Source organism: Vipera ursinii (assembly GCF_947247035.1).
Source record: "Vipera ursinii genome assembly, chromosome: Z".
Lineage (NCBI taxonomy): Eukaryota > Metazoa > Chordata > Lepidosauria > Squamata > Viperidae > Vipera > Vipera ursinii.
In genome coordinates this window covers 101160718-101174478 of record NC_139517.1, presented here as the reverse complement: position 1 = coordinate 101174478, position 13761 = coordinate 101160718, and the positions used below count along the sequence as shown (strand labels likewise).

At 37.1% G+C, this 13761-nt stretch overlaps 1 protein-coding gene across 10 annotated transcripts in view; it reads left to right on the top strand.

The window, feature by feature from the left end:
• KIAA1217 overlaps positions 1 to 13761 on the top strand; it is a 232825-nt gene that overhangs the window by 176124 nt on the left and 42940 nt on the right. For all 10 annotated transcript variants that reach the window (XM_083376374.1, XM_083376368.1, XM_083376370.1 and 7 more), the window contains 4 exons: positions 3212 to 3387; positions 9080 to 9210; positions 10549 to 10696; positions 12584 to 13064. In XM_083376374.1, the coding sequence (XP_083232500.1) occupies positions 3212 to 3387; positions 9080 to 9210; positions 10549 to 10696; positions 12584 to 13064 (936 nt within the window). The remainder of the gene's footprint in view (positions 1 to 3211; positions 3388 to 9079; positions 9211 to 10548; positions 10697 to 12583; positions 13065 to 13761) is intronic.

Below are 13761 nucleotides of genomic sequence, written 5' to 3'. Positions count from 1 at the left end.
TTTTCAAGAGTGTACAAAAGATACTATTGTTTTCTAGAATCAGCTAAATTAGTTCTAGGTTGCTTCTCTCCTTGACTAGTTTCCATCCATTGCTTCTTGTCCTGCTTTCAGGTGCTTTGGAGAATAGCTTGACTCCCTCTTCCTTGTGGCAGCCCCTGAGATATTGGAACTCTGCTATCATGTCACCCCTTACCCTTCTCTTCATTAAACTACACATACCCAATTCCAGCAACCATTCCCTGTATGTTTTAGCCTCCAGTCCCCCAATCATCTTTGTTGCTCTTCTCTGTACTCTTTCTAGAGTCTCAACATCTTTTTTTACATTGTGGTGACCAAAACTGGATGCAATATTCCAAGTATGGCCAAGTATTCCAAGTATTAATACTTTACATGATCTTGATTCTATCCCTCTGTTAATGCAGCCTAGCACTGTGTTGGCTTTTTTGGCAGCTGCAGCACACTGCTGGCTCATATTTAAATGATTGTCCACTAGAACTCCGAGATCTCTCTCACAGTTACTACTATTGAGCAAGGTACCACCTATACTATACCTGTGCATTTGATTTTTCCTGCCTAAATGTAGAACCTTACTTTTTTCACAATTGAATTTCATTTTGTTGGATAGTGCCCAGTGTTCGAGTCTGTCCAGATCCTCCTGTATCTTAAGCTTATCTTCTGGAGTATTGGCTATTCCTGCCAGCTTGGTGTTGTCTGCAAATTTGATGAGTTCCCCATCTTATCCCCTCATCCAAATCGTTGATGAAGATGTTGAAGAGCTGCACAGACCTCTTCTAGATTTTCCTCTTCCCTTTCCGAGTTAACTCCTTGGTCTGTCATTGAGCAAGAATTGACTTTGTAGGGAAGCATATTATCATTTGATGTATATTTAACATATGTTCTACCTTTATTTACCAATTATATAATATTTGTATGCAATCCACATGGTGAGGTTTGAGGAAACACAATAGAAAAAATATATTTTTAAAATCATAAGATTAAAACATCGCCTGGCCCGCACCGCCTCCGCTGCCTGCATTGCGTAGCCCCGCCATATAGAGTGGGCTCTGCTGCTCCCACAGCACCAGCCATGCCAGCTCCGGCCCCAGGGAGGGGAGCCCGCCGCCAACACCCTTCGCACCTGTGACTGCAGCAGCACCGCCCCCCCACCCGCCAAGATGAGAGTTCCAGCACCTTTTTTTTTTTTTTTAGAAAAAAAGCACTGGGTATACTGGGTATCCCGAGTGCCACGTAGCAGAGTGAGCGCCTGTTACTCGTCCCAGCTTCTGCCAACCTAGCAGTTCAAAAGCACGTAAAAATGCAAGTAGAAAAATAGGGACCACTATGGTGGGAAGGTAACAGCGTTCCGTGCGCCTTTGGCGTCTAGTCATGCCGGCCACATGACCACGAAGACGTCCTCGGACAAACGCTGGCTCTTCGGCTTTGAAACGGAGATGAGCACCGGCCCCTAGAGTCGGAAACGACTAGCACGCATGTGCAGGGGAACCTTTACCTTTACCTTTTATACATATTATATTTTTTTATAACAGCATTATCTTTGCTGGAAGTTCTTTTCAAGGAGGCACAAACAAAATAACAGATGCTAATGGAAAATCATAGGTGCTAATGAAAAATGAAAGCACCTATTTAGGCATATGAAATCTCAGATTACTGAAATTAAGATCACTTCAGTGCTCATTTAGAATGACAGCATCATTGTAGGAACTGCAGTGAGACAGTGAAAACCAGGGAGGACACATTAAATACAGTACTTGGCTAACCTGAAACTTACCTATATGATCTACTGTAATCCTCCCTCCCTCCCTCCCTCCCTCCGTGAAAGCTGCATATTTAATAAGTATTTCTTCTTATTTAGACCTGCCACTGTTAGACTTCCAGCTGCTGGGCTCTCAGTTGCCTGCCCTTAATACACTAACATGACATTAGATAACTGGAAACTGCATGGTCTCTTCATTTGAGTTCTAAATCTCAAAACAAACTAAGCTTATATTCTGCTTGTTCACAGATTTCACCTAGACATGTACAAATGTTGCAGACAAAAAACAAGTTAAACTTGGGTAATCCTCATTGCCATTTTCTTCATGGCCACCTAGAATCTGCTTCATTGCTCTATCCGACAGGAGGCCCTGATGTTTCTTCTCAGGATTATGGGGTAGTGATAATAGGATAAATGGAAGGTGCAAAGCTCATTAGATACTTATCTGAGCACCATCAAATTATTATTAGATTTTTTTTATCCTGCCTTTATTAATTTTATAACTTTCTGAAAGTGGCAAGCATACATAATAGTCCTTCCTCTTCCTATTTTCCCCACAACATCAACCTGTGAGATGAGTCTCCTTAATCACTACACGGAACTGACCTTAGAGAGCAGTACTGTGTTCTGCTTAAGAGGGAGGAAATGGAAGACCATAATGCACATAAAAAGGGGCAGGGCCTTGATTACATGGGGATGGCTTCCATTTTGACTTTTTTAACTGATAAGAATAGTAAAATGTAATACATGCTGTCTCTCTCTGTCTTGCTCTTTTTCTTACACTTGTGTGTGCCTGCGTGCGTGTGCGCATGCACACACACACACACACACACACACACACACATATTGATCCTTTTTAAGTCTGCCTCCATTGTTTGGATTTTATTTGTGGTTTTCTTTTATTGCTTTTTTCATATTCATCACCCAATTGAATGACTGGTCTATTAAAACAAATGACCCATTTATGCCGTCTTCAGGAAGAGGAGCTGCTTTGTGTTGGTAGAGATGTTTTTTGGATGCTTATTTGTATCTGTGTCTGAAACTGAGTTGCGGAAAATTGTTGCCCAACACACCAGAATGTAATAGATATAACATGCTAGATTGATTTGCATATAAAGCTAAAGATTTAATATCCCCAGTTTTTTTCAACAAAATTTTATTTAAAAATCCATTTAAAAACCCACTAATATTAGTCTTTTTAATCAATATCCTGCTGAATTTAGATGTATAGTTTATATATTAATAGCATTCATGCTCATTTCTGCTTCCCTTATTTATGTTTTTTTTAATGTGCAAGCATTGATAAGGACCCTTTCTTTTTTAAGTGTGTTCGGCTGAAATATTGTTTATGCAAACCCACTTCTGAGCAATGGAATGTGCTGAAATAGGATGGACGTTAAGCAGGACAAATTGACTCTGGTTTCTCTTGTGTAACAGCTGCAGAATCAGGAGACACTGAAAGCCATGATGAGGAATGCAGAATTGGAGATCAATCACAAAGTGATGGAAAGAGCAAAAAGATTGGAAGACCCTGTGCAGCGCCATCGCCATCTGGTGGAGCAAGAAAGACAAAAGTATCTCCTTGAGACTGAAAGGATTATGAAGAGCTTATGGTAAGTGAAAGCAAAGTCTTGAGCCGGAAGTAGTTATTATTTCATCAGCCTCTCACAATGACCAAGGTTTCAGTAAGGGCACAGCGAAATCTGGAAAGGAAGGCATTTTCAGTCTATATTTTTTTTCTTTGCTTAGACTCAAGTTATTTTATTTTTTGTATATTTATTAGTTGTATATTCTGCTGGGAATCTGTCCTTCAGTTTCCCTAATTCTTTTTTGGCCTTTGGGAAGGAAAAAAAAAAGATTCCATTTTTCTACCTCATTCTTGGATTTTTTTAAGGCTTGCTCCAATCACTCATTCAATCTTTATTCAGTCATAGATCAGTGGATAAGGCACAAAAATCACAATTAGGATAAAGAATAACATAATTGTTCTAAAATACCTACAAAAGGATTAGAGGAAACACTATGTCATGCTATATAAACTAGAAAACAATTGTGGTCAAGGAAATAAAATCAGATTGATCTGTTAATAATGATTTAAAATAATGATTAATTATTTAATAATGATTTAAAATAACGCAAGCCAGGAAGGCAGGATATTTAGTAAAGAGTAGAGATAATTCCTGGTGAGTACCAGCGTAGAGAAGGCAATACAGAATAAAGTATTTCGATTATTCCTCCACCACAAGGTCATAGTCTCTGTTCAAAGGAGATCTTTTCATAGTTTAAGACAGGGGTCTTCAAACTTGGCCGTTTTATGACTTGTGGACTTCAACTCCCAGAATTCCTCAGCCAGCATGCCTGGCTGAGGAATTCTGGGAGTTGAAGTCCACAAGTCATAAAAGGGCCATGTTTGACGACTCCTGGTTTAAGACTTGCTTTCTATGGAAGCTTTGGATGGGCACATATTGAGTGATAGTTTTGAGGGAGCTGTTTCCCCTTTTTTCCATTCACTCTGTAACAGTTACTTGCCTTTTTAAGAAGAGTTCCTGTACTTCCTGGATATGGAATGGATATGTGAGAAGTTGAAAAAACTATAGCATCCTACAGTGGGAGAGGTGAAGCTAAAATAAAAGCCATCCATGGACAATTTTGATTAATATTAGAGAGGGGTCACCTACATCCAGCAAGCTAGTACTGTTATTAAGAGAAATTCAAGAATTCTGCCTTCCATTCATTAAAAAAAAGATTTTTTTTCTGCTTTGGGGAAAAAAAATAAAAGCAATCTCTTTCCTGTCCAACCACAGAACTTTTCTAGACTGTAATCAAATATTTGTCTTTAGAAAACTTGCTAGGTTGAAGTCCTATGCAAGTTTAAGAATAAACCTTTTTTGAAATTGGTGGATTTTCTTCTGTCTCAGCGAGCAGAGGATTAGGTTTTGCTCATGGGATTCCTTGCTATGAGCCTAAGGGAAGAATTAAGGATTTATGAAATGATAGTCCACTATAAAACTTCCTATGTGGGTGGACAGTTGCACAATAAGCAAGCTTTTTCAGATATTTCCCAATGAATTTTGACCACTGTGTTTTAACTCTTTTTATTACTTGTATATGCATGCAAGCCATTGGTCTATATTACATACAGCTTTTACCAAGAGATGAATCGGTTGCAGAGGCTCCAACCTTATTTTGGATGTAGGGAAAAAATGTTATAAATGAAATGAATTAGGTGGCCTTGGGCAAGCAACTCACTCTTAGCCAATTGCCCATGATGGTTGAGAAACTGAGAAATTTAGAGACATGAGAGCATTCATAATTAAAACAAATAAAATTCTAACAAACCTAGACATGTATGGACAGAAGATGTTGGAGGTAAATTTTACAAACTTACCAAGTAACTGCCATTGGCAGCAGCTCAAGTCTTTCTGACGAGAGGTTTCTTAATATAATCTATTGATCTCTTAGTATTGGCTGGTTCAACAGCTTGAAATACTTTTCAGGCAAGATCATCATGTTTACTGATTAAGCTGCATTGAAATCTATAACTTTTCCCAGCAAACATTTTTCCATCTGTATGTTTTGTTACTTAATCTTAATTAATTGCTTGCACTATGATTTATAGGTAGTTCTGTGTGTGGAACAGTTTATTTCCAAAATTATTTTAAGCAAGTCTGTTGCTGCAATTCTTACCACAGTGCCTAAAAATAGGTTTAGGGTAATTATAAATACATTAGACAAAATAAATTCTAAGGGAATTTATCCCTTCTATGTGCTGCAAAACTATCTGATCACTGTGTTTATCAACCTTGCTACCCTCTAAATATATTGATTGGGATATATCAATTAATCACTGGTTCCCTTGTTTTTGAGAATTTCAAGATGGATTGGGAGTTTTCCCTCACCCTGTGAAATTGATTGGTTTGAGTGAAATATTTAGTCCAGAGTCATGTTTTGAGCCCCGTGAGTGTATTGTGACCAGGGTTTTGCTGGCCTAGATTTAGCATTGTAACCATTAATTAATTAAAATTTATCTAGAGGAGCTGGAAATGGTTGATGTAGGCATAAATGTACTTTAGAGCTTTCAAGAATGAAAGCCCTATATATTGAAATCAATTGACTGAAATAAGTAGCAATTCAGAGAAATCATAATGAAATCAATTTAGATTAAGCTGCCAACTGTTTAAATACATATATAGAAAGGGCCAGATCCTAGAGTAGAGAGCTTGGTGGTAAAGCCTAATACAAACCAAGATTTAGAAGTTCTGTGCCTCCTGGCTAAAGTTAGGCTAAAGCTTTAGAAGAGGAGATGTTATTTTATATATATATATATATATATATATATATATATATATATATATATATATATATATATATATATATATATAAAATAACATCTCCTCTTCTAAAGCTTTAGCCTAACTTTAGCCAGGAGGCACAGAACTTCTAAATCTTGGTTTGTATTAGGCTTTACCACCAAGCTCTCTACTCTAGGATCTGGCCCTTTCTGAATCTGTGACAACAACTACAAGTCTGCTTTAATGTACTGTATTCTCCATATTCCCCACAAGATTCCAGTGCCAGAGAGGGGATTATGGGAGTTGTTGGTCCATATGCCTGGGGTACCTCATGTTAAGGAAAGGTCTTGCAATTAATTTCACAGATACGCCAATGGGACATATACCTGTCAAAAGGATATTTGTAAAGCTTTGGACAGTAATCCAAAATCTGTAAAGGTTGGGTTCCTAAATCTTCTTGTGTCATCAAAAAAAACTTTAGGAATTTGGCTGCAAATCTCTGAAAAACAACATTGTGGTTCTTTCCCCCCCCCCCCAAATAGGGAAGCACAGAGATAAAGAACCTCTGGAATCTTGGTAATCCCAGTTCTGTCATTTAAATAATTAAATCCCAGCATTGTTTTGCCCGGTACAATCTTTGATTGCCAAACCCACCCACCCCCAGAAAACAAGTTGTATTTGCTCTTGCCTGAAAAAACTTGAAAAACTTTAATTGCTATGTGAAGTCTCCATTTCTTTAAAGTGTTGTTTGGTTGGCTTTTCCTGTCAACTAATCTTTCTCTCTTCTCATCTTTCGTCACTCTGGCCTCTGCTTTTGTTTGTGTTGTGGGAACATCTACATTAAAAAAATAATAATCCTGGAACATTGCTGGCCCTCAGTGCACCAGTAGAGTAATATTAGGTAACATTAATACTGTAATTAGCACAATATTATAATTGAACTTGAACTGGAGGAGTAAAATGATTTTGATAGCTAACTGAGAGTGACAGCTATTAACTAACCAGTTTTTTCTGTTCAGCTTAGTGAAAGTCTGGTACTGTTGTTTAACTGTCTTGGAGTTCACATGAATTTTAGATTATTTCCTTTGAAAGAAGGTAAAATTAATTTGTTTCATGAATCCAATTTACCCCTTAGCAAGTTCCCTAGAACAAATGAATATGTATACTGGAATGTGTATATTTAAGAGGTTTAAATCCTCTTGAGTTTCAGATGGATTAATTCAATTTAAGCCACCCATAAGAACCCATGACTTAAAAAAAATAGTGAGTGAACTTCCTTTGCTTAACTTCTTTAAAGCAACATGAGTGTTCCTCTCCAAGGTCAATCTCAAAAAGAGATTCCAGGACCACAAATGTAGCAAAAATGAACTGCTTAGATTTCGGAGATGTATTTCCTTCCTACCCATCCCAGTGCACCTGTTGAATTCCTCTGTGAAAACAAACGAATTCTATATTTTTATCATCCCAGAGTTGCAGGCCACCAGTTAAAGCAGTGTTTCTCAAACTTGGCAACTCTAAAATGTGTGGACTTCAACACGGCTTAATGCTGGCTGGGGAATTCTGGGAGATGAAGTCCACACATTGACAAATTCTGACTTAGAGCTCCAGATGCATTCCCTAAAGCCCCTCCCAAACAGATGCCATAATGCAATTTTTAAATACGACAGAAGAAGAAATTGTTAAACCCAGAGACAGTAATCAAAGTTCTTTAATTAGATTTTAATTAAATTAAGTAAACATTTTCTTTGGTTTAGCCTAACCCTCATGTTGAATATATTAAAAAATCTAAGTGGAATCAAATTTAATTGGCATTGTTGAGAGGGAACTAGGAAAACCCAGACCTGCAGACAAGTCTGGGAAGTTGTAAAAGAAGGCAACACTGACACATTTGTTGCTTAGAAACTGTATGGAATTACCTATGGAGTCATCAGGAGTCAAACACAACTCAAGGTACAATTTCCCTTTCCCCCAAAAAAGAACTCAAATGCTGATGCTGTGAGACAATCCACAGCTTCAGAAAGGCTGAATACCTGAGCTAAAGGATGTCGAATGATTCATGAATGCTTGAACAGAATGGCTGTGTTTACACAATATGTTTAACTGGATCAGTTAAAGAATCTTGTATCTACTTTTGCACTCCAGTGAAACTAGATTAGTTTTCATTTGGGCTCTACCTCTAGCATCATATACAGACCCACCATGTGTGATCTATTTATGTTTCTACTTTTAAATTCCATTTACTGGGCTTTAGGCAAGACATACATGCACAGACACAACACATCAGTTGTTTAATGATGCCATCTTTCTTATCCTGGAAGCGTTGGTCGCTTGCTGCCATCTAGTGGTTTTTGGTTCTGTTTCCATTAAAAGATTTATTTTGAACAATAATTGTTCAATTATTCTGACAGCCGCAGAATTATGCATAATTCTCTCAAGTCAGTGATCTTCCCCAGATTCCTTTTTTGTTGTTATTGTAATTTCATCCAAGTCATGGTCTAGTTTAAAATACACATTTTTTTTCTTGGACAGTGCACTATCTTTGATGTAAAAGTTTATCCAGCAATTCATAACTTTAGGTATCCGTATATTAAATTCCTATGTGGTGATCAGTTGTACAGACTGTAGCAAGGCTTAAAGGTAAGGAGCTGAGCTGAACTTGATTCCTGATGAAGTTAGGGGCACATGATAATAGAGTAAATATGCAGCATATGACATTGAAGTATTAATTATGTCTTTCTCTGACTTTGTTTATACCAGTGTACTCCAATCTGATATAGTCCAGAATGTTAAATTTCAACCACTGTAGTTCTCCACCTTTGGCAATGCTGCCTCAGAAGTATAGAAGATAAAATCCAAAAAATAGGGAGGGTATGAAACATTTTTAATGCAATATTCTGACATAAAACAAGAATTTCCAACTTAGGGATGGAAACTAGAAGCATTCCAGTTTCTGAGAATTGGTCTTCTCTGTTAAGCTGTCCTCACATCCAATTCAATTCTTCTACTTTTCCAGTGAGCTAGAAAGTTTTGTTGAAGATCTGAAGAAGGAATCTTTGACATCTAACAGAACAGTAACACTGAAAGATGTTGAAGATGGAGCTTTCCTCCTGCGGCAAGTTGGAGAGGCAGTTGCCACCCTCAAAGGTGCATTTAGGTTTTATTCCCCCCTTTGGTTTAAGTATCTAACTAACATTGCCTAGGTTCTTCTTATGCTCCATTTTTCATCAAGTACATTGGAAGTAAGTTACAGTGAGGTCAGTGGGACTTAAGTCCAAGTCCATGTGCCTAGGATTGGGACATGGATCTTAGAACGGAGATAATTTTGAGGGTGAGATTAAGGTGAGGAAAGCTCAAGACCTACTTCTGTGCTAGGGAAATTGAAAATAGGATGATAGAAGGTAGAACTGGAGTTGGCAACCTGTTTCTCTTAACCTTGGCAATTTTAAGATATGTTAATTTCAACTCCCAGAATTCCCCAGCAAGGTTGAGAAACACTGCTCTACATATTCCCTAAATAGGGCATCCCACTAGTCCTACATGCTCCAGGTTGATATTATTTACTGCATATTGATTTCTTATCCCAGTTAAAAAAGCCTCAACGCATGCATGAATATCTACTCTATGTGTACATCTGAATAGCTCTCTCTTGGATTCTGATAAGTTTTAAAGTGAAGTAATGCTGTTTTTATCACTTCCCTCCTCACCCCTTTCATAGTATTCTACTTCAAGAGTAAAAGGAAAAGCTCTTTATATACTCTACAAGAGTAAAAATCAAGAAATATTTGCTAGGTAATTTGTAAGATAAAGTAACACTGAATTTATCAGACATCCGGATAATAGTCTGTGCACTCTCTTCACTCAAAACTGAATTTTTCCACCAAGTACTTGCACATGAAGATACAGATTCAAAAGCTGGAATCTCCCTCTCCTATCCTTTTCCTATACTATTTGAGTAATAACCCCATGCCTCTAACACTGGCTAGATCTAACACTGGCTTGCACTGATAGTAAGCCAAACTGTAATTTGTTTCCTTGCTTTTATATCTATATATGCTGCCTCACCTCTAAATAGTTCAAAAAAATAATGTGAGGTCACCCCTCATTTTAACCCTTGCCACATTCTTTTGAAAGCCTTTAGTCTGAAAAAGAATAAGTGAACTAAAATGATCCAATCAGTGCCACGTTGAATGGGCTTGAACTTGAGTACTTCTGGTCCCAATCCAGTATGCTAACCACTAGACAACACTGACTGAACTTATTCTAAACTAAAATAGTATGATTTACTATCTGTACTTGATGGCTGAATATAATTTACTCCACAACTAAGTTTGACGAAGTGGCAGCTTTAATACTGCTAAGCTTGTAAGCCGCCCTGAGTCTGAATTAAAATAAAAAAATAAATAAAATAAAATAAAAAATATGATATGGGAACTTAGTCTGTCTTGCATTTCAGAAGTAGCTCATGGGTTCTTATTTCCACAGGTGAATTTCCAACACTGCAGAATAAAATGAGAGCCATTCTCCGTATTGAGGTGGAGGCTGTGAGATTTTTAAAAGAAGAACCTCATAAACTAGATCTTTTACTGAAGAGAGTCCGGAGCATGACAGAGATCCTGACCACACTCCGAAGGTGATACTTGTTTAACATACTCCAATCATTTGAAATTTATGCCATTCATATATCCAACATATTCATAATTATTCATCACTTATACTCCAGAAAGACAGTGGATATTTTCACAATCTATCCTATTAAAATTTTTCCTTATATACAAACATTCAAAATCTAAGAAAATAATAAATTTGTATGATCATATAGCCAATCCCAAAGTAGAATCCTTTTTATATCAGTTAGTGTTGGTGTGACTTAGTAAGATAAAATCAACTATATTTAAGGAAGCTGTATTGCTTCCTTTTCATGAATCTAATTGGTTAGGATCAGCCCAATTGTCACTATCCAGTTCTTAATTATTTTCATTGCCCCTAGGGGATTAATTAACCCAGCAGAAAGGTTTAATATGTTATTTAAGGCTACTTTATCTAGATTGCAAAATTCTGCTCGCTTGATTTCAACAAAATAATGTAGAAACTCTTTGATCCCATCTGCTGGGGATCTGGATACTCACACTCAGAATATGGCAAGTATACTGTAAATTCATATTGACCTCTGTTAGATTTTCTTGTTGTTAATGGTGCCTCAGATGGGAAATAGAAAAAAGGAAGGCATTGCAGCCTAGTGAAGGACCCATTTAAAACCACACTGACATCCCAGTAAAGGATCATTACATCAGGCTGCTAAGAGTTTGAATCTCCTACCACAATCCTCATCCAACTAGCTGGATCCATAACTCTTCTGCTAAGGATGTCTTCTTTCAGATGAGCGTATCCAAAGCTGTAGCAAATTGTGTGATGATCCTGAAACTAGAAGATGTTGTTATGCAACTCTGCATTCCAATTATGCAAATTTGTTTTTCTACCTAACAACACCTCATGTTTTCTACCTACTTGAAAAAGATTTGGTTTTCAGAACAGGGAACGTAATTTCAAAATGATAGTTTAGGTTTCAGGATGATGAATAAATTGATGGTATTGATCAGCTGGTTCTCCTTGCCTGTATTCCTTTAAGCACTATCCTCTCAATTTTCAACCTGGGTGGGTGGGTGTAGTATAAGCAAAAGCTGCTTTTTTAAAAAGATATTGAGGATTCAGCCCACAGATCTGAGCTAATCTTCACATTTGAACTCACCTCTCAGAATTGCCCTTCATTGAGTTAGGCCGTTGTTTAAAAAAAAATGCTGAAATGTTTTTTGCAAAATATAAGATATTTTTTTCTCTCTTCAGGATCCTTAACAAAGGGATCCGCTTGTGAGATAGTTTGGATATATTTTGCCACTAAAAAAAAATGTTGTAATAAACCTGAATCAGTTTGTTAAAAATATCTAACCGCAGAGCTCAAGATTAGACAATGTGAAAATTACAGGCTTGTTTTTATTCCCCCTATAATAAATAGAAAACAGATGCATCAATTGTTCACTGGTCTTTCTTAAACATCTTACACATACCACACCTGGGTTTTGAAAGAGGTAGAAAATTTTAATTCCACACACTTTTTTATGGCCATGATCACCACAGTCCTCAGACAATTTAAAAAAAAATCATCTGAGGATTGTGGTGATCATGACCATAAAAAAAATCAGCTTTAGGGTCCAGAAAAAAATGTCCATTCTTGCTATAGCCAAGAGCCATGAAAGCCATGACTTAGGGAATCAGCAGTCCAACATATCTTGAAGGCACTAATTTGAAAAAGTGCATTTAATTTTTCTAATCCACATGGTTAATATTTGGGGGGGAGGGGAAGAGAGTTAAATGGCCTTATACAAGATAGTTAGATGATAGCTAGAGGATAGTTAGCTAGCTAGACAGACAGATAGACATCATTTTAGGGAGCCTTTTCTTGAAATGACATTGGGAGACTGCTAGCTATACTTCATAGGCTGACAACCTCTTTTTTTTGCAGGCATGTTACAGATAGCTTGCTCAAAGGTGTGGATCCATCACAAGCTGCCCAATATACTGCGATGGAGAAGGCCACTGCAGCAGAAGTTCTGAAAAATCAAGAAGAAACCACCAACAAACAACAATTGCAGCAGAATGCTGCTGAACCCCCAGCCGAAACGTCTGTTAAATCTGAAATGATTCCCATTTCCACTGTGACAGTGCATCATGCACAAAGCTCTCCAGTGGTCACCCATCAGTCACAGCATTCATTCACATTGGTCAGTCAAGTCCCAAATTCTCCTCTGACCAATTTCCCAGGGGCACCTACAACTACATCAAGCTCTCCAACCTATATGGAATCAACAACAGTGACCACAGTCAATACCCAGCAAATGCAGGTGCCTCATTCACCCCCTGTTACTGTGAACAACAATATGCAAAATCTTTTTATTGAAGAACTTCACAATGCCAGTACAAGGAACAGAGCTCTCTCAATTGAGGTATTTTATTTCAAAGCAGAGGGCTGAAGTATAGTTACATAGCATTAATTCTGGGTTTGATCTTAAGGGATCAAATAATTATGATAGTTATAAATTATCTCAGACCTGGTGTACTCAACATTTAGGATCTCTCTGCTTGAATATACAGTATCAATATAATGTTTATTTGATTTTGTTTCAACTTTTCTGCAATTTTTTTTTAAAAAATGCAAAAAGTGGTTTATTTTGGTGTGCAGTTTTCTTTGGCATATGCATTTTGCATGTTTTAAACACAACTCTGTAGTAAAACAGTTATATATTGCTTTCTTAAAAATACTTTTTTTATTCAACCTTTGTTTTCAAGAAAATTACATGAAGATGTCCATGAAGCCAACAAGAGTTGGGATCAACTCTAAAAAGAATTTATCTTTTTAGTCCCAATATATGCATTTCTATAGAAATGTTTTTCCATATGTATTTTATGTCCATGTTTCCTATATATATCACATTGATTGGTTGCTTGAGTTTGTATGCATGCATCTTTTTCTAGTATATGATGTTTTTGCAAAATATATAAGCCAAGAGTAATGAATATTAGTCAGTGTTGAGCATTAGTGGCACAGCCCTTATAGGGAAATGACACACAACTCTTCCTGAGTTTGCTCTCCATGATTCAAACCCTAATGAGGAATTCACCAATTAACCACTGGTTATCAGC